The sequence below is a fragment of the Urtica dioica genome, chromosome 6 (genome assembly GCF_054948205.1).
Source record: "Urtica dioica subsp. dioica isolate 48M chromosome 6, U.dioica_male_clone48M_v1_H2, whole genome shotgun sequence".
NCBI lineage: Eukaryota > Viridiplantae > Streptophyta > Magnoliopsida > Rosales > Urticaceae > Urtica > Urtica dioica.
The window spans coordinates 3,111,684-3,139,058 of NC_142761.1; the positions used below are offsets into that span (position 1 = coordinate 3,111,684).

Genomic DNA, 27,375 nt, shown 5'->3' on the forward strand with positions numbered 1-27,375 from the left:
TTTGAAAGTTTGTAAAAACGTTGCTGGAAAAATTACTTTCAGAATGACCTATAGTTACACTTTTGTTAATTACAGATAGCTCGTGACTCGGAATTCGGTGATTCTTTTTGCAAAACAACAAAACATATGTACCTTTAAAATGATATATTAAACTTAATTTTATAATCTGTAAAACGTTCCCAGAATTATTTTGAAGTTCATTGAACAAATCTGTCCGGATGAGAAAACAGTTTCGACACACAACCTTGAAAGTACTCGTTAGAACTCTTAAAAACTTCTTTTTCTGAAATTTCTTTTTGAAACATTTAAAAGACATAATAGATATATTTAAAAAATATTTTTAAATTAAAACTATTACAACAACCTGTTTAAAAATATACTCCATAGCATGACATCACTTCTCGGGTCCTAAGGATATCTCCCGAGCAGTGTGCATTTAGAGGATTTATATGAACAAAAAAAAACACATAAAATACTTATAAAAAATATTATAAAAGAAGGCATATATAGCTTCGTTTTGGTATACTCCATTAACAATTTGAGTATTTAGAAGTGATAAAAACTAATTACCAAAGTTACATAAAACAAAAGGCAGATTTGAAGAAAAAAAAACATTTCATGCATGCAATCTAAGGTTCTAGTTTCTAGAGTTGGATAGGAACATGGAAATAAAACTAGAACAAGAACATACTAAGGAATTATAATCATAAAGAATTAAGATGGAAAAATTGCTAACCTCTTGGACTTGAAGAAAGGGCAAGAATTATTCTTCACCTTGATCTCTAGAAGGAATTCTAATGAGCTCTATATTTTTCTGAATTGTTTCTCTCCACTCTAACTCACTCTCTTCTCTAAAGACTTTAGAAATTTTGTGATGAAGCTAGATGGCTTGGAGAAACCGTGCAAGTCTACCTCTCTCACTCTTCTATTTTTTATATTTTATTTCCTTATTGAAACACACTCAAAACCTTACACATCCATACACTAAAAGGATGTTCCATTCTAGGACTATGCATGGTAGTGCATGTGATAAAGTTGCTCTTATCAAGTCATTGGAGATGACAAAACTATGACACACCCAAAAAGCTATCGTACACAAAACAACTTTCAAGACAACGATTTTTATCTTACTAGAACAACCTTACATGGATAGACCAAGAGAAAACAAGTCAAAGTTTGACTTTTCATGCCACAAGGTTATTTGAAAAGTGTCTCATTGCTAGAAGTTGTAAATGTGTCACAATATAAAATGTGTCACATTCTTGATTAAAATAAAAAATAAATAATCTAAAAGCAATTAAATGGAATTGATTCATGAAATATGAAATTAAATATCTCATGACATGAGGTGTTATAAAAAAATTAAATGTTGACTTTTTGATCTTGAGTCAACTTTCTTAAAATAGAAAGTTTGACTTGAAACGAGATCTTTCTAAATTAGAAACAATTTCCGAGAGTGTCTAAAATGATTTTTGAGCATGATGTTCCTCAAAATTTCTCATTGATATTGGAATATTTCAAATACAACATATGAATAAAGCTGGAAACGTAATAAGGAAAATTAGAAATGTCACACGCCCTTATCAGCTTGGAAACCCACAACAATAAGTGATGAGTTGGGCCGACCATTATTGTGATTTTTCCACCACACAAGTGTAGGCAGTGTTTCAAGGAGTATAAAATTATAATTAAGACTATCAAACCCAAAAGGACTAAAATTATTTCTGAAAACGACCCAAGCAAGTTTCTTGAAAGAGTCCAAAGTAATTGAGAAGATAATGTTGTACAAAAGTAATTAAAGTAAATAAACACTAAAAAATCAACAATTAAATAAGATCGAGGTTTAAAGACGAGAGAAAGTAAGACCATGATTTCACTGAGATCGATATTATCTAAATTTTCAAATACAAAAAAAAAATGTATAGGATGCTAATTTCATTCACTTAATTACATTCGATAAAGTCTCCCAAATTGCTAACGAATCCATCTAATTGTCAAATTATTATCTCACTGTCACAAATTTTATTATAATAATCACAAGCATTACGAGCTTGAAGTTAAACGAATACACAAACGTCTAGGATATTTCTAACTCTATATCGATTTATGTCAATTCAAATATGTGCACAATTATTCATTATCTTCCGATCATCAAACAATCGTAAAATTATTTTAATGGTGATCAAACTTTAGAAAAATCATAATACAAAGTTCAAACCAAGCATCCTAAAATTGAAACAAACAAGAAATAAATGCATGAATTAAAAGTTTGAAATTAATGCTTAAACAAGAAATATCAACTATCAAAAGTTGATTGGATGGTGAAAAAAAGAAGATCAAAATGCGTATTTTCAACAGCTTTAGTGGACTTGGGTGTGGCGTGCTCCCGTAATACATTTAAAAGTTACATAGTTTATATTTACAAATAATTATAACTTGTTTATTAATTATGAACTTATTGAATTTATATAATACCTAGCTGTAATGCCAATTTTTTTTTGTCAAGTTTAAATTGATTTTTGACCCCCTCCTCTTTCAAAATCCGGATCTGCCCCTGTCTCTAAGTACATAAAAATCTCACTAAAACATGAACTATTAAGATCGCATTTGATCACGGAGACCTTAACAAAATTATATAGTTCGACGAAGAATCAAAGTCCAGAATTATGCCACTTATCCTTGATTGATTGCATTCGACTATTGACTTCCATTTTCATTCCACACGACCTACTTCATTATTCATCATACATTTATAAGCATCTGATTATAATGAATTATTTACGTGTTCCATTCACACCAAAAAAAAAAAAAAAAAACCTAGTGAACACCGTCACAATCACACTACATTTAATTTATAAAGACACTCGTCACACACGTTGGCCTCGGGTGCCCAATAATTTGAACTAAATCAAATGTTTATATAACTCTAGAAAATTACGCGTGGTAGTGGATTTTTAGAAGTTAATTCGAAAATAACATGTGTAATCACTTCATAGGAAAATAGCTCGTGGGTATAGTAAAGTGTCAATTTTATCCGTTTTGTACACTCTGTCATAAATATTTGAAAAACAACATTTTCGAATGTTTTGAAATCACAATCATTTAAGAAGGTAACTGCAAAAAACGTTAGTTTTGGAATTCTCTCTTTTAAAATTGAAAGTGAGTAAGTGATAGTAAAGGTTTCATTCACAAAAAAGGGCCTTGGTCTGAATTGGGCTAAAGATCTAACGGCTCGTCAAAAAGCCCAACCATCAAGAGGAAAAAAAAAAAAAATCGAGAAAACGCCGTCGTTTACAGTTTCAAAAAGTCCCTCTTCAACCTTTTCCATTCTTGCAGACGGACCGGCAAAATCAAGCACCCAAAGCTTTCCGTCGAAACTCACTGAACTATAAAAGCTCAGAACCAAAAAAAAAAAAAGTAGAGGAAAAAAAAGGAAGAAGCTTTCATTCCCTCAATATTGAAGAAGTAGGAGAGTCCATTGATGGCATACGGTGGTTTCGGGAAGAAATCTGGTCCGACCTCGTCTACAAATCCGAACTCTGCTCACCAATTCTTCGCCAATGTCGCTCCTTCGCCGCCAAACCCTAGCACTTCGATTCAGCGATCGCCGAGGTTCGTTTTCCTGATTTTTTTTTACTACTGTAACGTGTCTTTACTTGGCTGTGTTGTATTGATTGATCGGAAACAGCCCTAATATTGTTTCGTCGTCTCTACAGTCATTTCGTTCAGTCGAATCAGAGCTTCGGAAATGGACAGAGACCTTTTGGTCAAAGCGGAGCTCAGTCTCAAGGACACAGGCCTTCTTCGTCTCCTCCAATGGTGACATCCATTGTTGCTTCGCGGAGCTCCGAGAACAGCGTGTCTCTCAAGGTTTCAAGAACTCAACAAGAAAATCCTGGAGGTTTCAATCAGCCTGTTCAGATGAGGTAATTGGAGCTCTGTTTTCTTTCGTTCAATTGTTTGATTTGTGGTTGTGATTTTATAAAAGCTCATTTCCGTTTGGAATGGAATTTTACTTCTTTTAGAAACAATTTTCCTTCTGGGGGTTTTCGACCATCTTCAGTCGGAGTTGTACCGATTCGGTAAGTTTTCTTCGGTTTCATTTACTCTTTACTTAGTTCATACGATCACATTGGCCTCTTGAAGGTTATAGTCAGTTTGTTTGCTTTCTCTGAGTTTCACTTATCTAGTACTTTGTCTACTTGCCCAGTATTTCTAAATGGGATTGTTGATGGTTTCTTTTACTTGAATCATTTCTTAAAATTGCAGCCAATCCGTTCATCCAAGAACTAATTCACCCCAGTTGTCTTACAATCAAGTTGTTGAGGGTTATCGTCCTTCAAGTGGAGCTCGACCTATGAGGTAAGTTTGTACGTGCTTGTATTGAATTCCTTCCTTTCTGTTTTCATTTATCGGTGGTATATCTTCCATGTGATAATTGTAGCCAGGTAAATCGTCCGAGAAATAGATCACCCGAGTTGTTTCATAGTAGGAATCAGCCTGTTTGCTTTCTCTGAGTTTCACTTATCTAGTACATTGTCTACTTGCCCAGTATTTCTAAATGGGATTGTTGATGGTTTCTTTTACTTGAATCATTTCTTAAAATTGCAGCCAATCTGTTCATCCAAGAACTAATTCACCCCAGTTGTCTTACAATCAAGTTGTTGAGGGTTATCGTCCTTCAAGTGGAGCTCGACCTATGAGGTAAGTTTGTACGTGCTTGTATTGAATTCCTTCCTTTCTGTTTTCATTTATCGGTATATCTTCCATGTGATAATTGTAGCCAGGTAAATCGTCCGAGAAATAGATCACCCGAGTTGTTTCATAGTAGGAATCAGCCTGTTGACCTTGACAATTTTCCTCCTCTTTCTGTTGGAGCCAGACCTACACGGTAATAGATTGTGTCTATTTTTTTTTTTGTTTTTTTTTTTTTGCGGTCACTTGATTTTCTTGTTGATGATTTTGTTCATGTTGTTTATTTTTCCATTTCATCTATTGTTTATGTTGGTTTTAATCCACTTCTTGATGATTTTTAGCCAGACAATTCGTCCAAGATCGAGATCACCTGTGTTGGCTTCTAGAAGTAATCAGTTTGTTGACCTCGACAATTTTGCTCCTCTCTCTGTTGATGCTGGGCCTGCAAGGTAAGCTTTTGCTCTGTTTATTTTCCTTTATGTTGTGGTACCATGATTATCATGACGATGACTCTAGTCATGTAGGCATGATCTGTACAGGAAGTTTCTTGTGCATTGGTGCACTGGTTTTCTCGTTGACGATTATGTTCACCGTCATTTTTTCATTTACCCGGTCTTTGGTCTACTAGCTCATGGATGTGCTTGATGATTGTAGTCACATAGCACGCCCGAGACCTAATTCGCCTAAACTGACTTCTAGAAGTAACCAGTTTGTTGACCTCGACAATTTTCCTCCTCTTTCTTCTCTACCTGGACCTACGCGGTAAGCTTTATGTGCTTGCTTCTGTTTTTTCATTTGTTTGTGGTGGTGCCTTGATTTCCTCGTTAATGGGTTTTGATCTACTGGTTCTTATTATTGCTTGTTGATGATTATAGTTACACAGCTCGTCCAAGAACATTTTCACCCGAGCAACCTCGCCATCAATTTGTTGACCTTGATGGTTTTCCTCCTCCTTCCACTGGAGCTGGATCCATACGGTAAATAATTTTTTCTTTTGTTCTGTCTGTTTTCATTTATCCAGTAGTGGCTGTCTTTTCTCGTCGACGGCTGAAGTATAGTAGTTCCTCTGGCAATTTATTTGCCTGAGCTAAGTTTTAACATAAATCATCAATTTGAAGGTATAGTAGTGTACAAGTTGTATACGTATTGATGCTGTCACACGCACATTCAAGTTTTCTTTTGACAGTTGCACCATTACAGTATGTTTGATTTTTGAGCTTGGAATCGCTTTTATCTTTTTGCACTGCGTCACGTGTACTATACTTGGTTACTTTTTCCTTTATTGCTTTTTATTCTACTTTTGTTATTATTACTGGCTGGCTTCTTATGATAGTCGAGTCTTCATTCAGTCTCTTTTCATATTGTGTGCGTTTTGATGTGTATATATATATATATATATATAAATTAGGAAAATAGCTAACGTTTGGTAAATCTTAGGTAAATAGCCAAAAATGATGACATGGCTTAATATATGGCAGTGGCTATTTACTTAAGATTTACTAATCGTTGGCTATTTTCCTAATGAACCCTATATATATATATATATAAATATAAATGATCGTTCTAGTGCCCCATCCCACGTAACGTATACTTATCGATTGTTTGTTGCGCAGGCCCGCTCCGTTCGGCAATTTGTCTGGTAGTCGATCTCGTTCACCTGTTAGCTATGCCAATTTGGAGGCTATGCAGAATCATCCTTCAGCCTCACCTTATTATGATGTGGAAAGTAGTCAACATGATGGTGTCCAGGGCACAGATCAAATCGGATACCCTGCATCTCAAGCTGACGAAATTCCTAATTTCACTCAAACCAATTCGAAAAGGTGAGCTACGTTAATTACATAACTAAATGTCCTAAAGTTATGTTTCACCATGCCCTCGGCCAATAATCTATTTCTTTTCCTTTTCTGATCTGGAAAAAGAAGAAAAAAAATGTTTACGGAAATTACAGAAGCAGCAACTCACTTTTGATAATGTTTCAAGAGTTGAGTTTTCCATTCTTGTACACTACGTATCTTGTTAACTTTGAAGCAGTCTATGTATCCTAGTCGTTTTTTTTTTTTTTTTCATTTTATAGCAATTGATTGTTACACATAATAAATGCTTAAAAAAATATAAATAAAACTAGACGAGTAACTGAATCTAAATCTTTGATGTGCCTTCCTCCCCAGGTCTCCTTTTTCAGAGTCTAATGCATTGGGTACTATTTCAAATGTTAACTTAAGTACCCATGATTCTCAAGCTCCCCATAAGTCTTTGCCCCGTTCTAGTAATCATGTTCCTGGAGCTGCTGCGACCAATTCAACCAGCTTTCATGCTATGAAAAGATCGAGATCGCCTCCAGTTTCTAGTAATAAAGCCCCTACAGGAAATTTCAATGAAATTCAAGATGAGGAACGGTAATAATCTGCCGATTGTTTTTCTTCCTATGAATTTTTAGCACATAGTTATGTTTATATTACATTTTTAATTTACAGAGAAATGCAAGCCAAAGCAAAGAGGCTAGCCCGCTTCAAAGTTGAGCTAGGAGATAAATCGCAAAGCAGTAATGATGATACCGAGTTAAAGGATTCTACCAATCTACACGACGCCTCTATAGTTGAGAAGACTAGATTAGTCCCAGATGATTTTTCTTCTGAGATTGAAGGCTCGAGTGTGTCTGGTATTATTGTTGGCTCATGCACAGATATGTGTCCGGGTATGTATCTCATTTTTTCCTAGCTTGTGTGGTACTAATTGGCGCTAGCAACTTTAATGTCCGCATTCCGTTTATTATTTTTTCATACTTATTTTATTTTTTATTTAATAAAAAATCTATGCAAGCTTTGCTGACCAATAGAACTAAGCGAATGCTGTATTTTCCAGCCTACCGCTGTATTTCTCTTGATATAAATGACGATATTATCTTCTATGTTAGAGAGTGATGATTTACCCATTCTTAGGCTGGAATGCTATGGATTTTTCTTACTGAGTTGTACTTGAGCTTTGCTTGTAGTAGTTCCTTCTGCTACTTGAGTATTTATGGAATTTCATTTTTTTGTTCTTGAATGTAAATATTTGTGCTTCAGAATCGGAAAGGGGGGAACGAGAGAGAAAAGGGGATCTTGACCGATTTGAACGCGTGGACGGGGATAGAAATCAAACCAGCAAATCTCTTGCTGTGAAAAAGGTAGGCTTCTTTTTACACTTGGAATCTTTTATGAAAACATCTTTCACCGTTAAGGAATTCAATAGACCCTGATCTTGTTAATAAATTCCCACCTTTTCTGATGCAGTATACCCGAACAGCAGAGAGGGAAGCATACTTGATCAGACCAATGCCTATCTTGCAGAAAACAATGGAGTATTTGCTTAATTTGCTTGATCAACCTTACAATGATAAATTCCTTGCCACATATAACTTCTTGTGGGATAGGATGCGAGCGATCAGAATGGATTTAAGAATGCAACACATTTTTAACCAAGCAGCCATTACGATGCTAGAGCAAATGGTATTTCTTTTGTGATAAACCATTTTTTCTCCAATCCTTAAATTAATGAATTTGGATCACAGTTAAGAGGAATGAAACCCAATGTCTAAGTTATTGAGTACTTTGTAGTTTGTACTGATGCTGTGCTGTGTCCACTTGTGAAACTGTGCTGTGTCCACTTCTTGACATGGTTAATTAATTCAATGGCTGTGCCAAGAATAGAATTTCATGATTTCTTGATAGGAGCTCGTTATTCCAGTAGCCTATATAAAAATTGATAGCTAGCAGTTTACAATAATACTCTCCTCATTCCAAAAGCAGGCTTGAATGTGTTATATATTAGCGAAGCCGACTCTTTTTACTCCCAAAATTGGGTATCTCTCTCATTACTTGATCTGTTTCAGATAAGACTTCACATAATCGTCATGCACGAGTTATGTGAATACTCAAAAGGAGAAGGCTTCTCCGAGGGTTTTGACGCTCACCTAAACATTGAACAGATGAACAAAACATCTGTTGAATTGTTCCAAATGTACGACGATCACAGAAAGAAAGGAATAGCCATTCCTTCAGAAGAAGAATTTCGAGGTTATTATGCGCTTCTCAAGCTAGACAAGCATCCTGGGTACATGGTAAGACATCTCTGTCATGTCTGCCGAGTTTTGAGTGTAACAAATCTGAGTTTTGAATGTTTCATATGGTGATAAATTAAGTAACTAGTCACTTATTGCTAGGTTGAACCGGCAGAGCTCTCGCTCGATCTTGCGAAGATGACTCCGGAGTTGAGACAGACAAAAGAGGTTCTGTTTGCAAGGGACGTGGCAAGGTTGTATCTTATTTTCGAGTGCATTTTCTTGCTGGAGTTAAACCATAAACTATAATTTGATTGTTGTTGTTTCAGGGCCTGTAGAACTGGAAACTTTATTGCTTTTTTCCGGCTGGCAAGGAAAGCGAGCTATCTTCAGGCTTGCCTAATGCATGCTCACTTCGCAAAGGTAATCCACATTTAGATCCCCTAACCTCTGAAAGCCAGGTTTCCTTATTAACAAGGTCTGTTTACTAAAAAAGACATTGTTTTCCACATTTGATTTTTTTTTTTTTTTTTTTTCAATTAATCTGCATCAGCGCATTTTTCATTTATTTTATATTAATTTTTTTGGGTAGTGACAAAATGGAATCTTATCGTCTCCAATTCAACTCCATTTCGAGGAAATGAATAGTGGAACTCCAAATATGGAGTTTCACTGTTCATACAACTCCATCTAGTAAATATTTATTATATTGAATTAATTTGTTCAATTAAAAAAAAAATTGAAAACTATTTGTATTTATAAATTTATATCTTGTTATATTAATTTATAAAAAATAATATATCTAAAATTATTTTTACTAGATTTTTGGTATGAAATTATCTTTTGATACGTAATAGAGAATACAAAATAATAAATAAAGAAATATGATTTTATGAGTTCATTTTTATTTGAGATTCTACAAAATTATTTCAAATATATATTTTTTAAAAAAGAAATGTAAGACATTTAATTTTTTTTTTTTTTTAAATTTATGTGAAATGCGGATAATAAACAAGATGATTGGATATAAATGACAAGTTAGATATATGTTCACTAAAATCTAATAAAATAGATCCTAAAATTATTAAAATAATAGATGAATGAGGAATATGGTTTTTGGTGTTAAAAAATGAATATTGAGTTGGAGATAAAACATTAATTTGACATAAACTGCATGTTGGAGTGTAAAATACTGCATTATGGAGTTTTTGATTGGAGATGCTATAAGTATACAGACGGTAACACATATTCCATTGATTACTCCAACAGTTAAGGACACAAGCACTTGCTGCTCTGCATGCTGGACTCCAAAATAACCAAGGTCTACCTGTTATTCATGCCGCTAAATGGCTAGCAATGGAGGTATATTTTCCTTTTTTTACATAGAATTCTCTTTCTGTACCCTTGAAGATAGAACGTTATTCTTACACTATAAATATTGTTTTATTTATTTATTTAATTTTTTTTATGATCTTTATTAACTAGGAAGAGGACATGGAAAGCCTTTTAGAGTACCATGGTTTCGTGATTAAGTTCGACGAGCCATATATGATGAAGACCGGACCATTTCTCAATGGCGAGAAGGATTACGATACCAAGTGTTCTAAACTTGTTGATATGAAAAAATCAAGATCAATACGTGAGGATGTTGCGCCATCTACTAAAGTCGTATCACCTGTCAAAGCCTACCAAATGCCCGGGAAAGTCATATCACCTTCAGGAGCACCAAAGGAAATCAAGATGGTCAATAAAAATGACAACAAGTTAAAAGCTTTTACATCTGATAGACAGAAGAGACCTCTCCATGATAACTCACCCAATGAAGCTTCTGGTCCCGTGTATGCCGTTGATGAAGATATGGCTGATTCCAAAGGTGTTCCATCCCCAAAAGCTTTCAGATCGATAGAGCAAACGCCTGAAATTTTCGCCCCAAGTCAAGGTGAAAATAGACATCAGTTACCTGGTTATAATCCTTTTTCATGGGACTTTTCGTTGCCTAAACCCTTGCCTAGTAAAGTTAGCAACAACGATAGACCCAGTTATGATGCTCCATTCAACAACTTATCTCCTGGAAGCACGAACACTGGCATCATCAAAGAAGCAATCCCTTTACAAGTTGTCTCAAAACCAATTGTGCAAGATAGTTCTCTACATGCTCCGTCTAGTTTTGGCTTAGAAAACCCTGTACCACAAGCATTGGTTATGGAGGAGGAAGATGAAGAAACCCCGAGGTTAGTCGAGGAAATTGAAAGTGAAGATATTGAGCCTGATTACGAAGACGAAGAGGTCGCGGAGGCAAAACTGAAGTTGATATTAAGGTTTTCTATTTGCTCCCACTCTAGTCCCTGCTCAGCAGAAGTCTACTCGTGCCATATATTCGAGTTATTGTACCATCGTGTGTTTTATTATCTTCTTCTGCTCTGTTTAGATCATGGAAAAGACGGGCTTTGAGGAAAAGGGAGCTGCGAGAGCAAAGACAACTTGCTGCCAATGCCGCTTTGAGCTCGATTCCTTTGGGACCTCTGGTTCAACTGAAAAGAGAAGTAAGTTTTTGCGTATCTCGCTACTTATATTACTATCGACATTATATATATTACTAATCATGGAATGACCTTTCTTTTTGCCTGTCTCTTTATTTCCTTTTTTAAGCTGCCTTGTGAGCCTCAATTGACAGATGTTAGAGAAACTCATTCCGCTGTTTATGTCATTCGAGTAACAAAATAATCAAATAAAACAAATTATCGTGATTTCTTATGGTATTGAGGTTTTTGTTTTGTAGCCGCCAAACACGCTTGGTGAATTCGACATTGATCATGCATTGAGGGAGAGGTTTAAAAAACACGAGCAATCTTGGTCGAGACTCAATGTTTCAGAAGAAATAGCTGGTACTCTGAGCGGGAAAAACTCGACTTCCGATTATCTCTGTTGGAAAATAATTGTCTTCTCTCAACTGAGCAAGCCCGACGAATCTGAAAAGGATCTAAGTGCCGATTCTGCATTGCGCTTGTGGTTGCTCTCGAAGCTCATGCCTTCAAACGACGATAGCGACGATGATTTGTTAGTCTCTTCTCCTGGGCTCACAATTTGGAAGAATTGGTTTTCTGACCAATTCCGTTCAGATCAACCCTGCTGTTTATCTGTAGTTAAAGAGGTAAACTTAAACAACCCAGCCGCGACTGTGACTGGTGCGAGTGCTGTTATATTCCTTGTATTTCGTAGCATTCCGTGGATTCAGCAAAAAGCCCGTCTCCGAAGACTCCTCGAATCGATATCTTGCGGTTCAAGCTTGCCTCTTCTAATCTTAAGCAGCTCCGCCATGGACGAGGCTGCAGATAATACCTCAGTTATCGTAAACGAACTTGGCCTTCACGAGATAGACAAGTCGCGTATAAGCAGCTTTGTCGTCGTTTCACTCGCGCAGAATCATCAAACAGGAAGCTCCGATAGCTTTTTTAGCGACGAAAGATTGAGGGAAGGACTTCGGTGGTTGGCAAGTGAATCGCCTTCGCAACCCGTTCTTCGCCGCGTCAGAACCCGCGAGCTCGTTCTTACCCATTTGAGTATAAAAGATACAGAAGCGAGCCCTAACGAGTGGGTTTTGGCCTTCAACGAAGCCCTCGATCGTTCTCTTGCCTCCGTCGATGTTGCTGCCAAAGCCAACCCGGCCTGTTGGCCTTGCCCCGAGATTTCTCTGGTCGACGAATATGTGGAGGATCGCGTGCCGGAGAATGGATGGAGTTCGGTGGAGAGAATCGGACCAATAATGTCGGCGCTTCAGGACTCCAAACTTCCTGTTTTCGAAGACGAATTCCCTTACTTATCGGAAGGTTCTAAATCAGCCGAAGAGATAAAGATCAAGAGATTAGAATTCCGAAAGAGCTTGATCACGTATCTGACGAAATCGAGCAAACTGATGGGGTTTTCGCTCGCCCTAGAAGAGACGGGAATAATGCTGCAAAGTTGCCGGCTCGAGCTACGCGGTTCGTCCTTCCACATCGTTCCTAACTGGGCCGCGATTTTCAGACGGGTTTTCAACTGGCGTTTGATGAGCTTATCCGGCGAGGCATTTTCCACGGCTTATGTACTGGAAAGTTCCGATTTTGCCCGGCCTTTCGACGCTCTGAATGACTCGGAGCTCGGAGTCGATGGGCTTTCTTCGTTTCGCGTAAACGAACTGAGTCTCGATGAAATGATTGAAGTGAGTTTCGGAGCCATCTCTCTCGGTAGCGGTCAATCACTACAAGAAGCTGAGCAAGCCCTTCCACAACCGGCTTCTAGAAGATACGTTGAATCTCAAGAGGCTGTTAGCTTGGATTTAATGGACGATGATTCCGAGGGTGATCGGGAATTCGTACAGGTTTGTAAAGTGGACAAGGAAGCTGACAGATTGAACAAGTTATTAGAGAAATGTAACATTCTACAGAACGTGATAGACGATAAGCTCTCTGTATATTTCTAGTTTGTTTATTAATTATTGGGAGATGTAAATTTCTTTCATATTTTTGTTATTACTTTTTTTTTTTGTCTCAAGGAAAGTAGTTATCTCCTAGTCTAGTGATGATGACCAACATTGAGAGTTAATCAATACGAGTCTTATTATTTCAGTAGTTATTATTACCGAGAATGATGAGATTTCACAACAATGTAGACAATAACATTAATTAGCAAATAATGGACAATTATCAATAAGTCGATACTTGAGAATTCAGCTGAAAACGAATAATAATTTTTTCCCCCTCAATGGTAATCGAAAAAAAAAAACTGAATAATATATTTTATGATGCGGTGGGCCATCCCTGGAAAAGCTGCCAAAGGAGTTCGGAGGATTATTTTGGCTGGGATTTAAAGCTTGAAAAATAAAAAGGGAAAATATTGGATCACAAGAGTTTGGTGGATTTGCAATGCAAGTGGCTGGTGTTTTTATTTTTATTTTATATTATTTATGGAAAGTACATAAAATTGAAAAAAAATTCGTGAACTGACATGCCATCGACTTGTTAGATTTTAGATTTTTTTTTTTTTTTTTTTTCAAGAAATCGACTTGTTAGATAATTGCCTGAGCGTGCATAAAAAAGGCAAAGACATGTAGGCCATTCTGACCCTCTTGCGTTGTGTCACTTTCTCCAGAAAAAAATATCACCACGGAAAAAGAAAGAAGAAAAAGGAGCTTCAGTATCTTAATCAACCAAACTCCTCTTATCTTATAATTATTAGAACACACATGATAAATATCTAATGACGAATTACGTACTTCAAAAGAAACTCAAAACCATACAAAAGACTGCCCAATCATCAACATGCCCACTTACTTTTTATGCAAATTCATTGAGGCCAACACAGAACCAAAAAAAATTCAAATATGTACACTCAACTTGCTTTAAAAAAAAAAAAAAAATACACAGCCATAATAATAACTTCGATCTCGATTTTTTTTTTTTAATTTTTTTTTTATTGCACTACCAATTCCCTCTCTATATGCTCGGAATTAATCGAAAGCATGGCTTCATCTCCGAAAGGAGATCGTGTAGGTATATAGTCAGTCTCGTGTAAAACACTACCAACGCGCTACTAGAGATTAGTGTGATAGATTTTTTTTTTAAAAAAAAAAAAAAAAAAACACGACTGTCATTTATGTAAAAAGAAACTGCCAGTCGATCGCGCCGCCGAATCGCTTCCCTGTCAGACAAATCGTTTAAGAAACCGAGTCACCCGAGTAACGAGAAAACTACACGTTCTGAGGGGATGTGAGAGGCAACTTCATGAAGAGCAGCCGAGTCAATCTGAGTCACTGCAGTACAAAAAAATCACGTTCGGATTCATTGCAATCACGGAGTTTCTAGAGAGAGAAAGGGAGAGAGAGAGAGAGAGAGAGAGACCGACCGCTTGCAAGGGTGTTGGAGACGTGGGAGACGGAACGACAATCGCGGGGCTTCGATTCGTGGTCGAGACGTGAAATTGACACGTCTGAAGATCCGAGACATCGCTTCGCACCGATCGATAAACTTCTGAGCCCGTCGACGCCGAAGACACCTCCGAAGCTTCTTTTCCGTTTCGCACGATTCTGCTCGATCCACCCGAATCTCCCGCCCCCGACTGTATATATATGTATAGAAATTAGAAAAGAAAAAAAAAAACAGAAACAGCCCGTTTGACAAGAGACCCATTTCACTCGTAGGCACAGCCAAATGCGAGCAATATAATTTTTGACACACGATTTCGTACGTTTAAGCCTTTGAGGTGAACGATGATGATCGTTATATCGTCGGTCCGGCTTTCGTGCTCCAACCACAGCTTGTAAGATTCCCCGGCAATGGCTGCACAGGCGTCCCGAGGATCTGCGTATTTCGCAGCCTAAACCGAAAAGAACAGAAAAAGGTTTATTAACAATTCTGTGGATTAAGATTTCAGCAACTAAAGAAACATTCCAAATCCCAACTCAACAACATCGATCCAACACCATTTACTTGATTCGCCATATATTCCAAATGCTAAACTAGAAAACTATCAATGGAGATTCCTCTAGTATATACCCTCATTTATATTAAGCTATCAATAAACATTCTAATGGAGAATCCTCTTAATATATACCCTCATTTATATTAAGCTATGTATATACACACCATATATTCCAAATGCTAAACTAGAAAACTATCAATGAAGATTCTAATAGAGATTCCTCAAGTATATACCACACACACACACACCATATAATTCAAATGCTAAACTAGAAAACTATCAATGAACATTCTAATGGAGATTTCTCATAGTGTGTCTATATTTATATAATAACCCTTTGCCTCTATTTCTTTATCACATTCATATAAATACTAATCACAACTCTTCACAATATCTACGAATGTATAGTATATACCATATCGACGACGGCCTGGCTGGACAAGAACTCGAAGACCCCGTCGCTGGCGACGATAAAAAAGAGATGCTCCGGCGAAAGCTCGAGCACGGCGACCTCGGGATCGGCCACGACTCCGATCCTCTCGGCGGTGCTGTCTCCGACGCTCCTCGTGAATGCCGTCCCGGGGTACATCCCGTTCGGGACCCACAGCCTCGGGGGGTCGTTCCCGTCGCTCTCCTCGTCTCCCCAGGACTGGATGTCCGGGTCTTTGACCCCCTCGACCTGGTCAACGCTCAGGACCCGGGCCCCGCAGAGCTTGACTCGCTCGTACTCGTCCCTCCGGAACGGAGTCTGGTCCCGCGAGAGGTCCTCCGCCGCGACCCGGTCGCCGTCGCGGACGGCGATCACGGCCCGGGAATCGCCGACGTTGGCGACGTAGAGCGTCTTTCCGACGAGGAGGACGGTGATGGCGGTGGTTCCGCTCATGGCGTCGTCGATCTCGGGGTTCTCGTGGAGCTCCGCGTTGGCGATCGAGAAAGCGGACTCGTAGGCCTTGATCGGATCGTTGAGGAGGTTCTGATCCTCCGATAGGATCGCGACGACGGTCTCTCTGGCGAAGTTCGAGCATTGGGTTCCGAACTGGCCGTGGCCGTCGAAGACGGCGAAGAAGTGGACGTTGGGGTTTCCTTGGAGGCTGGTCTTGACGATGTAACAGTCTTGGTTCTCTTTGTCGAGCGAGTCTGGGTAATAGCCTCGCTGAGTCAGCGCAGAGTATTCGAGTCGGAACTCGTGAGATGGGACTGAGACGCTCTCGAGAGACCGTTCTGTGAGGGCTTGTTTTCGCTGGAAGGTGTACGGATCGTTCGTCGGCGATGTGCCGGAGTCGGCCGAGGACGATGGGTAGCGACTGCAACATTTCCCGTGAACACACCCCATTGATGCGAAGAAGAAGAAATACGAACGAGTTTTTTTTTTTTTTTTTCAATTGCGCACCAGATGTTCGACGAAACGCCTGGCTGAAATAGATCGCGTTTCGCGGTTCGTGAGGCTCGACATTGTTGGCCGGGACTAGAATTGAAGACTCGGCGAAGAAGAAGCCATGAAGGAGATTACTTGACGCGCAATTGATTTAGACTTTTTTTTTTTTTGAATAATCGTGTGAAAGATGAGAAACTGAAACAGAAAAAAAACTAATCGTGTCAGAGAAGAGAGAAAACCCTAAACTGAGAGGTAAGACTATGGAAGAAGAAAGAAACACACAATTCAAACAAGCATGAATGTTTCTCTTTTTTGCTTCTTCTTCTTAACTTTAGTGTTGGGAAAATATAATCTTAAAATAAGGATGAGCAGTGAGGGACATGAATCAGAGATTCAGAGAGAGAGAGAGTGAAGAATACGAAACCCAAAACAAGTGTCAAAACAGGACATGTCTGAGAGACTTTGGAAGAAGAAAAGGGTTTTTGTTTTTGTTTTTGCATTTAACTTTTTGATCCGAAATCCCAAGGAATGAGTCCAAATTGGAGATGTGTGTGTGACTCTGAAAAATCAATATAGCGAGAGAGAGCGAGAGAGAGAGAGAGGAAAAAAAGAAAAAGACTATGTTTATATTTGATGATATATTATTTGTTAAACAAACGAGACTCAATATATTATTGTTTAGCAAAATTTGAAATATCTAACGTATGAAATCAATCAAGCATGAAAGAAGGTGTGTCAAATTATTAATGTATTAATTGAAAGTCTACAAGGAGACCACTATCTTAAATAAGTTCAAACTAAAAAAAAAAATGGTTTTTTTTTTTTTTTTCTTTTTGAGAAAACCCAAAAATTGACTCGGTGCGTGTAATGTATATGTAACTAATAAAAGAAAGTTTTTGAAATCAATTAAGTTCTACTAGAACAAATCTGTACTTTTGTGTTTTGACCACTATCTTAAGTAAGTTATATACGTGTCTGACTAATTGACCAGCAAATAAGTTTTTGTATGTGTTTGCTCTTTCGGCACAAAGAACTCAACATAATATTATATCTTTGTTTCAAACAAAGATATGTTATCTTGTTAAAATATTTTCTCTCTTTCTTTGCTACTGAAAATATTATCTTTATGATATTACAGTCTCCAAAAGAACATAATCTTTATAAAATATAAATATTACTTGTGAGTTACGTATGTAATTCACTATAAAAGGAAAATCACTAGTGAGCAGAGGGGAAATGAAGAAATTTGGTAAGTCAGCCTTTTTTTTTTTTTCAGAGAAAGAATTGGTAAGTCAATCTTTAAAGTTTCACACTAGTCTCATATCACATCTCAAATTTTAATGAATAGCTATGAATGGATATATATATATATATTTAGATTTTGGTAAACATGACTCAAAGGTAATTTATTTGTGACTGGTTTGAACTTTTTTTTATCTTCCTCCTAACAAACTCTAGTTTGTCTCACTGGCTCATTTGTCTCTCAATCACCGGAGTTCTTGCCATCCTACTTCACATGTCGTTGCCTTCGACATCTCATGTTGAAATAGTTGACTTGTTCTCTTGCTTTCACATATAGGAGGCGGAGTTTAAGTTTGACCTAAACATGAGGTTTTGACCAACACCAAGTACATCGTTCCAAGATTTTTTTTCATTTTCTCAAAAAAACTTTTGTGTGTAATTGTTGGTGATGGCATTAGAGGCTCACTCCGTCCGGGGATGGATTTTCATTTTTTTCTTTTCCAAATATGGAATTAGAAGTTTAGTATTCTTATGGTTCTCTGTCAATAAGTTGTTTTGTTTGTGTTACTAATTTCCCTGTCTTACAATTTAGTTTTGATTGTGGATTTAGTTTCTAGAGAGTCATTTATCCCAGTCGGATTTTTGCCCTAAGGTCTTGTTAAATATGGTCACCGGATGTTCAATCTGGAGATCGTGGGTTGTTTGGTGATCTCAAATTCACGAGATTTTGTTGCGGGTTTTCGCTTAATCTGCGAGTCATGGACTTCGGGAGGTGGTTCTCCATTCAGAGACTGGAAGTTATTTTCTAGAAGGATGTTGCTTGATTGATTATTTTGATGTTTACTATTTTAGCAATAATAATTTTTTATAGGAAAGTCGATTTAAGTTGCGCAAAGAGTCATGGAATATTATTTTCCTTGAATATTTAGATTTTCTTGTCAATAGAGTTTCTAGAGTTAATCTTTAACAAGAAAAATTGTCATAATCAATATCATTATTAAAATTGGCTTTATGGGATCATGCTGGATCTAATTTCCCGTATTCTTAGTACCATATATATTTTTTAAACAAATGGGCCTCCTCAAAACTATACGCCTCCTAAAAGGTGTGACATAAAGGAAAGAGTACCCATTTCCTCTAATTCAAGTAAGGCTTTCGCCAAAAATCTATCCCGAACAAGGGTCGAGATATCTTCTAAATTACAAAATCCAAAGTCTCTCGAGTCCATAGCATAATTACCTAACAAGTGAGCCCTTGTGTTACAAACTCTTTGAACCCAAGCAAGGTCAATACTACTAAAACCAATCCACAACTTTAATATTCGCTCATACAATGGAAGAAAAGACAAATTGGGACATCTTCTAACTGCCTCTAGACTCTCCAGAATTGTCTTATTATCTCCCTCCACTAAAATAAACTGGTGGTTTCTAAACTTTCCCAGTTGCACCGCCAAGAGCACCCTCGACATCTCTGCTTCCATAGCCGATCTAGCATATACTCTGCCACGCCACATCCAACATATCTCTCATCTCTGGCTACCACACCAACAGCAGCTCCATTATCCGTATAAGCTGCATCGAAAATTTTCTTAGTGATGACTTTGTAACAAAATTTTCAAAGCCTAATCGGCCAAAACTTCTCAAAAGCGTCCGTCACTCCGGTTTTCTGAATCAAGACAATGTGAGCAAAATTGATTTTCTTCATGATTTTTCCCTTTCGGAAAAATTATTGAATAAACTCAGCAAGATCATTTCCCACAATGTCCCAAAAACGGCATAATAATACTCATCGGAACCTGTCGGGGCCCGGAGCCTTAAGGGGATGAATCTTCCACACCGATCTCTTTGACTTCTTCCTCGAACGGAATAGTCAAAATCATGTTGTTCTCCTCTTCTCCTAGGATTGGTTGGATCAATACCTCCAAGTCTTTGGGGAACTCTGGATTCGGGACTCGAATAGTTCCGTATACTTCTTATGAAGAAAATTTATAATATCTCAGCTATCATAAAGTCACCCCATTAACTTCCTCGATACCCCTATATAGTTTCTCTTTCTTCGAACCAACATGGCTATGTGAAATAATTTTGTGTTGGCGTCTCCCTCCTTGAGCCAAATTTATCTAGAATTTTGCTGCAAATCTTCTCCTCGAGTGTGCTCCCCAATTCCAATCTTATCTCCTCATTCTCGTTCACATAACTCGGTATGTCCCTTTGGATATATTCCAACCTCTTCTTGCAAAACACAATATGGCTACCGGAGTCTTCCCATCGCTTTCTTTGCCGCAACTTGAGAGACTTGCCAACACTAGCAATTCATGTGGCGAGTCTCCACGCATGCACACCCGACACTTTAACCGCCTACTCTTCCTCAACGATCTTCCTACACTCGGCTTCGTCCGACCATGCCTCATAGAATCGAAAATATTTGAACCCTTTCTCATCAAACATGAAGCACTCGAGTATAACATGGGCGTGATCCGACTCGACTATGAGAAGATGTCTAACCCCTGCTTTTCTGAAGCGCCTAAGCCACGTCGGACAAACCACTACCCGACCAAGCCTCTCAAGAATCCAATCTTTACCTTTTTTACCATTAGACCACGAAAAATGGCCCCCACAAGCACCTAAATCCACCTCTAGTTTATCCAAGGAAGTCTTGGAGGATACGACAAAAATTCCAAGTGGCTTTTGTCCCACCCTCCTTCTCATCTTCCGAGAGAATGAGATTAAAGTCCTCAATTAAGGCCCAAGGCCTCCTTGTACAACCAACTTGCTCCTTCATCTGGTTCCAAAATTTCGATTTCTCCTCTCCATATGGTGGGCCATAAACACAAAATAAATCCCAATCCGAAGCTCCCGAATCAACCTTCACAATGGCCTACGTATGGGAAATATGAATAAACCATATTATGAAAAGTGGTACCAATATTTTTGTCTCAATACCATCCGAGATATATATGACAGAATCGGGAGCTCAATTTAGTCCCATTTAGTTTCATTTTAATGTTTTTTTAAATTGTTTTTGCTTTTTAGTTGTGTAAGTTGCTATGAAATTGATGTAATTATTAACAAATTAAAAGAAAAATAAAATATAAAACTTTTAGGACCGTAAAATATGGCACTGAAAATCCTCGATCCCATGAAAATTGTTCCGAGATTTTACGATACAATTTCCTAGGAATTCCCATTTCTCTAATCTCACATGGCCAACTTTAATCGCAACAACATTATTGAGCTACAAAAATGAAGTTCCACGTATTACAGGATCTGTGGTACAAGCATTTTTCACAACCTTTAATTTGATTGATCAATTATATGCTCGCTAAAATTCTCAAGTCAATTTTGGCGTAAGGTTTTTGTTCTTATGATACAACATTGCAAGGATATAAAATTAACTTTTTAGTTAATTTAATTTATTGCAGGAGTTTTTAATAAAATGAAACTTATGTAGGCTATTTGATGACTAACCTAATTAACCTCGTAGATCAATTATAGAATTCTTGGACTAAGCCAAGAAATATAATAGGACATTCTTAAAAGTTAGTAAACATATATATTATTCAACGTGTTTGAGGTATTTAATAGGGAAAAAAGTAGTGAGAACTTGGAAGAAAAAGTTATAGTGGTGCAAATCCAATTAATAATATAGAATATTCGACTAAGCCAAGAAATATAATAGGCCATTCTTAAAGTTTGTAAGTATATATATTTGTTCAACGTGTTTGAGGTATTTAATAGGGTAAGAAAGTAGCGAATACTAACACTTATCTATGAAAATGACTATTTACTTAATATTTATCAAACGTTAGCTATTTAGCAATGTCAAACATTTAAATTTGTTATTTTTTTTATTTTCTTGTTTTTTAACTTCACTTGAAAATTATAAATATTTTTCAATTAATCTGAATTCACTTATTAATTACACAACGGCTCTATTACGAACTTTGATTTAAAATTTCAATTCAGATGATATATTATGATGTGTAGAACATGAATTTATATATAATTTAAAATTACATTACAGAAATTCATTTTTAACCAAATAAAAAATTGAGAAAATTCGACAATGAATATCACTCATCATCCGATGGGGGACTTCTTTGATGAGTTTGGTTGTCAGTAGTGAATGGGCAAAGAAGCATTGATTCTGACGTTTACTCGTTCACCATTACAAAAAAAGTTCACATTTAATATCACTATTTCAAAAGAATGAAAAAATGGGCTTAAATATTGAAACCCAATCAAGTCCAATATGTGGGCCATGGGCCGCAAAGAGTATGGGAATGCAGAGAGCTGCTTCCAATATGTTAATTTTCTATTTTTTTTTTAATAAAAGCATTCCAGGAAAATTACTATATTGTTTTAAAAGATAACATTTTTTAATATTAGATGTTTTAAATTATTCAAGCATAGTGTTTTTTCAAACACTAAAAAGAATATGAAAGAAAATTGACATCTCATCTCTCATCTCCCATTGCTCTAAAAATAATATGAAAGATGAACATTCTCCATCATTTCTATCTAGAATTCAGTAAGAAATATTATATTTCTCTCTCATATTTTCTCACACAGGCAAAGCCTTCGATGATGTCATACCACATTCTCTCTCAAAAGTGTCTAAGAACTTGTTGAAATCTAATTCTCAACCTCTTCACATGTAAAAGAGGAGCATTCAAATATTTTTTTCCTCGTACTTTACTTATTTTAGGGAAAATGAAGAACACAATATCTGCCTATCATATGAAGGGCATTCGAAGATTCGTCACCACCTAGATCGGTTTTTCTAAGACTCCTCGGAGACCATGACCATTCTGGTTCATCTCCAATTCGCTACAATTTCCATGAAACTAAGGGAAGTCAATCTTTTTAAGTACGAACTGCGTAGTTAGACTCCTTCGGAATAAGTACCTCGTAAATGTTGTGCAAGAAATCATTAACACTTACAACATAAGCCCACAAACCATCAAATGAGACTTAACATCTTTACCTTTCTTTCCATCGTTTACTTGGTAGCATGTAAGATGCATGAGCTCGTTCCCACTAGATTTAAACTCCGGACTCAAATCAACTTTCCTTGGAAGTTTAATATTCACGTGGATTTGGAATTTTGTTGAATCTACTTAGATTGATCACAACTATCATAAGAAACTAAAAAAAATATTCATTATAACGTATTTCAAGATTTAAAAAAAATAAAAGTGGTAGAGGTTTCCTATGATATTAATCAACCATGAAGCTGCAATTTGTCAAGGCATTCACATCATAATTGGAAAAAAAAAAGTATGCTCGTTGACAATCTCAGTTTGTCAAGGCATTCACATCATAATTGGAAAAAAAAGTATCGTACCATTCGACGGCCAAGACCGATCCAAGATGCAAGAAAGACAATTAAAGTAATAAAAATTAGGGTTATTAAGCTATATAGCCACATATGCTATAATGTTTTGTAATATAACCCACGTTTTGTTAATATCTTGTAAATAGCCAGGGCACCTTATTTACGGGATCGAAAAAGACATTTATAACCCAACCAATTCCCCGCCCAATATTTTCAGCCAATTAGTTAAAAAGAAAATCAAATTTTCGACAATAACTGCAGTCGCGCAAATCGAGGATAATGGAGGACCGGAACGCTCGGAGGCGGTGACGGAGGTCTCGTCTCGACCACGGCGGCTCTGACTCTGACTCTCGCGCTCGCTCGCTGGAGATGCCGCGACGGAAAGGGCTTAGAGTTTGCCGCAGACGAAGCAGCGACCACCATGGCGGCCGTGGAAGATGATAAGCTATGTTTCACTCGAGCTTTTTTTTTCATGTGTGCAAATGCCGTGTAAATGGTCGACCGAGCCGAGGACCTCCAAGCCGAGTTCAAAGCCATGGAGCGAGCCGTTAATGCCTCCGTCTACAGCCCCGAGCTTATCAGCCGAGGACCTCCGAGCGCGAGAGTTCAGATCTGTTTGATTTTTTATAGTTATAATATTGGCAACAAAACTCGTAGTCCATAACTCTAGTATTTGGGAGGTTTTGAGAGAACGTAGGAGAAAAAAATAAGAAGGGTAAGGTGATTTCTTTGGCTATAGGTACTGATAATAAAAATTATATTAATTTTCCCTCATTTTAAGGAGGATCTTTTGATGTCTACCATTAAATAAATGGGCAGTTGTGTCTAAATCAAATTTCCAGAAATTGCAGTATTTTGAGAAGTCTGATACGTTTACGACCATGTGTGTGTTTCGTCATTTTGTGTCGCAAGTACTGCGTTGAAATTGTGTGGAGATTTTCATATCGTTGTGTCATTAATTTCATTTAACCCATTGTATAAAACAAACAAAAATCGTGTTATTTTCCTCACAATTTCCGTCACATTACACACCGCAATTTCGATCGCGTCATCCAAAAGCCGACCAAACTAGTGCAAATTCAATAATATTTAGGGATATTGCGTGGAAATTGCATTTATTTGTGTACTTTTGTATCTTTCAGCCTATAAATTGTAGTTTTGAAGGTTTTTTCATTGATTTTGTTTATACTTGTTTCACGATGAACATATAATTGTTTTAATTTTTTTGGAGAGGTTACAAATTTTGAATTGCTGTTAATTGGAAGTTAATTGTTAGGAAATTATAGTTTAAATTGTGTATTAATATGGCCTTTTGAATATAATTAATTAGCTAACTTGTAGAGTTAAAAGCAATATTATTTAGAGATTTTATTCTACACTTATAAATAGAATATGAAAATAACTAAGCACAGGGAATCAGTTACATATCTATCGTTTCAGTGGAGCTTAAAGGTTGGGTTTTATTTTTTATTTATTATTTTTTTTTATTTATTATTTTTTTTTTACAGAAATACATACAAAAATATATTGTAAATTAATATCAAAAGTTGATTTATCAGGTTATAGAATTTTATCAACACGGGAAAAAATTCTCTTAAAAGAAAAAATTCAGTTCACAAAAATAAACCAGACAAAACAAAATGTAAGAAAATTAATAATTATCCGTCAGAAAAATATAATGACATTATAGAATAATCAAACATGCATATATACAAACATATTATATGACTTAATTATGATTTAAGCCTCTATGCATATGTGAGACTGAAGAGCTTAAAATACATAAGCTATATATGATTTATAATACCATATCAAACCAAGCAAGACTGAAAAATTAATCACATCGATCACTAAAAAAAAAACTCAATCATAATTCATAATCACGTGTTGGTTACATCTTTTTTTTTTTTTTTTCCATTTACATAATGTGCGAACCAAATCACGAGCAATAATGAAAAGTTTCGTATGATTATGTTCTGGATAAAAAAACCAAGAATGATGATATATAATGTGTCTGTTACATATATACATATATTATAGAGGTTTGGTAATTTCCACGCCAGAATAAAACATTATGGTCATTATTAAACATGAAACGTGTTCAGTTTAAAGATAGATATAATGTACGTATAGCTGATTAATATTTAATAGATGTATATGCATATTATTTCCCATGCATGCAAAAACCAAAAGTTGATTCGTTTATCAAACAAAAAGTCAAGCAACATGACAAACGACTCGTGCACTTTTGTGATAAGAAATAATATATAATTAAGATCATAAATAAAGAAAAAAAAAAGAGACAATATTGTAGGGAGAAAGAAAAATGAATAGAAGTAGAACAGAGTAAATACAAGAGGAGGAAAGAAAAAAGAAAAAGGAAAAAAATATTCATATAAGCTTCTTTCTTTTTACCCTTTTGGACGCACTACTACACGAACCTCCTCAAAATCTTATAGGCGTGACAAGCTTAAATGGGTTTCATTTCATTATCATGATTGAGAATATTTTTTTTTCTTCATGCTTCCACGTCAATCTTTTTTTTTTTTTTTTTTTAGTTTTCTATAATATCCATAAGTCAAACCTCTTATATTCGACAACCACATGCACCAATAGAATCCTTCCACGTCATCAACTAACGCCCCATTCTTCTCTCTCCGCTTCTGGCACTTTCCTTCCATTTAAAAAAAAAAATCCGAGCAAATATCTCTATTTCCATGGCGGTTAGGGTTTCCGGCGACTCGCGAAAGTCTGGTAAACCACATCTCCGGCGGCAGGAAATTCATCGGCGGTCCAACTCCGCCGCTTCATCCCGGCGATCTCTAGCGCCGCCGCGACTCTTCGCCACGCGAGCTCTCCGCCTCCGGTCACCGCAACCGACATCTTCGCCGGCCGGAAAACTCTCTCCACGCCTCTCACAACGCGCGCTATTTCACCGCCGTCGATCACTCCTCCGGCGCCAGAAACCACCGTCTCAAAGCTCGCGTAGCTGAATCCCTCCTCCGGCGTGACGTGGACAGTGGAGTATTTCCCGGCGAGGTCAATCGAGTTCATCGAGTATCCGCAAGGATCGAAAGCGTAATCGCACACGTCGTCTCCGGCAACGATCCGTCCGATCCCGGTGATCTCCGTCATCTCTCTCCCGGCGTTGTCTCCGCCGGCCGGACCTCCCTCCCGGAGGTAAAACCTCTCCGCGCAGGTCCGATCGAGCTCCGTCATACAGATCTCGATCGTACACTCCTCTTCCTCCTCTTCGCCGTCGTTAATGGCGGCGGAGAAGACGTTCCAGGAGTCCATGACGGAGGCTTTGCGGCGGATCAGAGCGGCGGGGATAACGCCGTGGAGGAAAAAAACCTCGTCGCGGAACGAGGTGTGAGGAAATGGCTGCTGATCGGGGAAGATAAAGTCGCCGCGAGTGTACCGGAGAGAGGCTAGGGTTAGGCCGAGCTTGGCGGCGTGGTGAACCAGAGGCCGTACGGATTTCAGGAGCTGAGTGGTTCCACAGGTCTTGATTATCACCTTGTTTGGGTACACGAACAGGCTCGACTCGGACAGGACGTACGAGTCCAGCTGCCACGTGGCGAGCGCGGAGACGACGGTGCACTGGACTTCGTCTAGGACCTGCTGTAGAGTGTCGAAGTCCAGCTGGCGAAGGCCCACGGGGCCCGAATTGGGGGCTTTTTGGGCTTGGGCCGGGTCGTCTCCGAAGAAGTGGAGCTCTAGGCGCTTCTCGTACCCTTCGAAACCCGAAATTGCCATTTTTGACTCTCTTTGAGTTTAAAAGTTTGCAAGTTGGTTTTTAGAGTATGATATTTTATTTGAGAGAGAAGTACTACAGGTGGGAGAGAGAAGTGGGGTGTGGATTGTATTTATAGGTGCGTTGTTCAGAGAGAGAGAGAGAGAAGGGCATGCGGGTTGAGGCAACCAAGGATCATCATTGCAAGCATTATGAAGTGAAAATACACAAAAAAAAAAAAAAAAAAAAAAACATGCATATACATTACAAACATGCTTAACTGGATTTTGGGTTTTTTATTTTATTTTATTTTATTTTGTTTTGTTTCTTACGTGGATTGTGTGTGTTTTTTGAGTGTGCAAAAACAAGATCTTTTTTAAAAAAAAACAAGGAACGGGATTTATGACCACGCGCAATTAGGTTTTTTTTTTTTTTTTTTTGTACAAAATTATTGTGACTGAAAATAGTCCTCCACTATTATTTATTTATTTA

The 27,375-nt window shown here is 37.4% G+C and overlaps 3 protein-coding genes across 4 annotated transcripts; 1 reads left to right on the top strand and 2 right to left on the bottom strand.

The window, feature by feature from the left end:
- The first annotated feature begins 3,318 nt into the window (after positions 1–3,318).
- On the top strand, positions 3,319–13,348 carry SAC3B (SAC3/GANP/Nin1/mts3/eIF-3 p25 family). Its single transcript, XM_089616409.1, has 21 exons — positions 3,319–3,612; positions 3,717–3,926; positions 4,026–4,082; positions 4,270–4,362; positions 4,612–4,704; positions 4,784–4,891; positions 5,037–5,144; positions 5,350–5,457; positions 5,571–5,672; positions 6,309–6,518; positions 6,867–7,094; positions 7,173–7,393; positions 7,764–7,864; positions 7,971–8,186; positions 8,570–8,797; positions 8,900–8,991; positions 9,067–9,160; positions 10,007–10,099; positions 10,223–11,055; positions 11,166–11,280; positions 11,517–13,348. Exons 1-21 carry the CDS (start codon positions 3,482–3,484, stop codon positions 13,194–13,196), a joined length of 5,121 nt encoding a protein of 1,706 aa, XP_089472535.1. The 5' UTR covers positions 3,319–3,481; the 3' UTR covers positions 13,197–13,348.
- A 1,001-nt stretch (positions 13,349–14,349) lies between these two features.
- Positions 14,350–17,173, bottom strand: LOC149392936 (Protein phosphatase 2C family protein). Of its 2 annotated transcripts, XM_089616411.1 has the most exons (5): positions 16,851–17,173; positions 15,609–16,763; positions 14,960–15,088; positions 14,618–14,830; positions 14,350–14,525 (listed from the first exon to the last, which is right to left on the bottom strand). In XM_089616411.1, exons 2-5 carry the CDS (start codon positions 16,524–16,526, stop codon positions 14,523–14,525), a joined length of 1,263 nt encoding a protein of 420 aa, XP_089472537.1. In that variant the 5' UTR covers positions 16,527–16,763; positions 16,851–17,173; the 3' UTR covers positions 14,350–14,522. The 2 variants fall into 2 exon arrangements, with proteins under 2 accessions (XP_089472537.1, XP_089472536.1); XM_089616410.1 differs by having other exon boundaries at positions 15,609–17,173.
- An 8,347-nt stretch (positions 17,174–25,520) lies between these two features.
- BUD2 (Adenosylmethionine decarboxylase family protein) lies at positions 25,521–26,984 on the bottom strand. The gene has a single exon (XM_089616404.1). The coding sequence runs from the start codon at positions 26,904–26,906 to the stop codon at positions 25,872–25,874; it is 1,035 nt and encodes a 344-aa protein (XP_089472530.1). The 5' UTR covers positions 26,907–26,984; the 3' UTR covers positions 25,521–25,871.
- Between the last annotated feature and the right edge of the window lie 391 nt (positions 26,985–27,375).

Bases quoted from the DNA above. Each gene is read 5' to 3' on its own strand.
- SAC3B (XM_089616409.1), top strand. From the start codon at position 3,482: ATGGCATACGGTGGTTTCGGGAAGAAATCTGGTCCGACCTCGTCTACA. The intron at 4,892-5,036 runs GTAATAGATTGT...GATGATTTTTAG, and splicing joins GTTGGAGCCAGACCTACACG to CCAGACAATTCGTCCAAGAT. The intron at 7,865-7,970 runs GTAGGCTTCTTT...TTTCTGATGCAG, and splicing joins AATCTCTTGCTGTGAAAAAG to TATACCCGAACAGCAGAGAG.
- LOC149392936 (XM_089616411.1), bottom strand. From the start codon at position 16,526: ATGGGGTGTGTTCACGGGAAATGTTGCAGTCGCTACCCATCGTCCTCG. The intron at 15,089-15,608 runs GTATATACTATA...TTTTCGGTTTAG, and splicing joins GCCAGGCCGTCGTCGATATG to GCTGCGAAATACGCAGATCC. The intron at 14,831-14,959 runs GTACGAAATCGT...ATATATATACAG, and splicing joins TTCACCTCAAAGGCTTAAAC to TCGGGGGCGGGAGATTCGGG.
- BUD2 (XM_089616404.1), bottom strand. From the start codon at position 26,906: ATGGCAATTTCGGGTTTCGAAGGGTACGAGAAGCGCCTAGAGCTCCAC.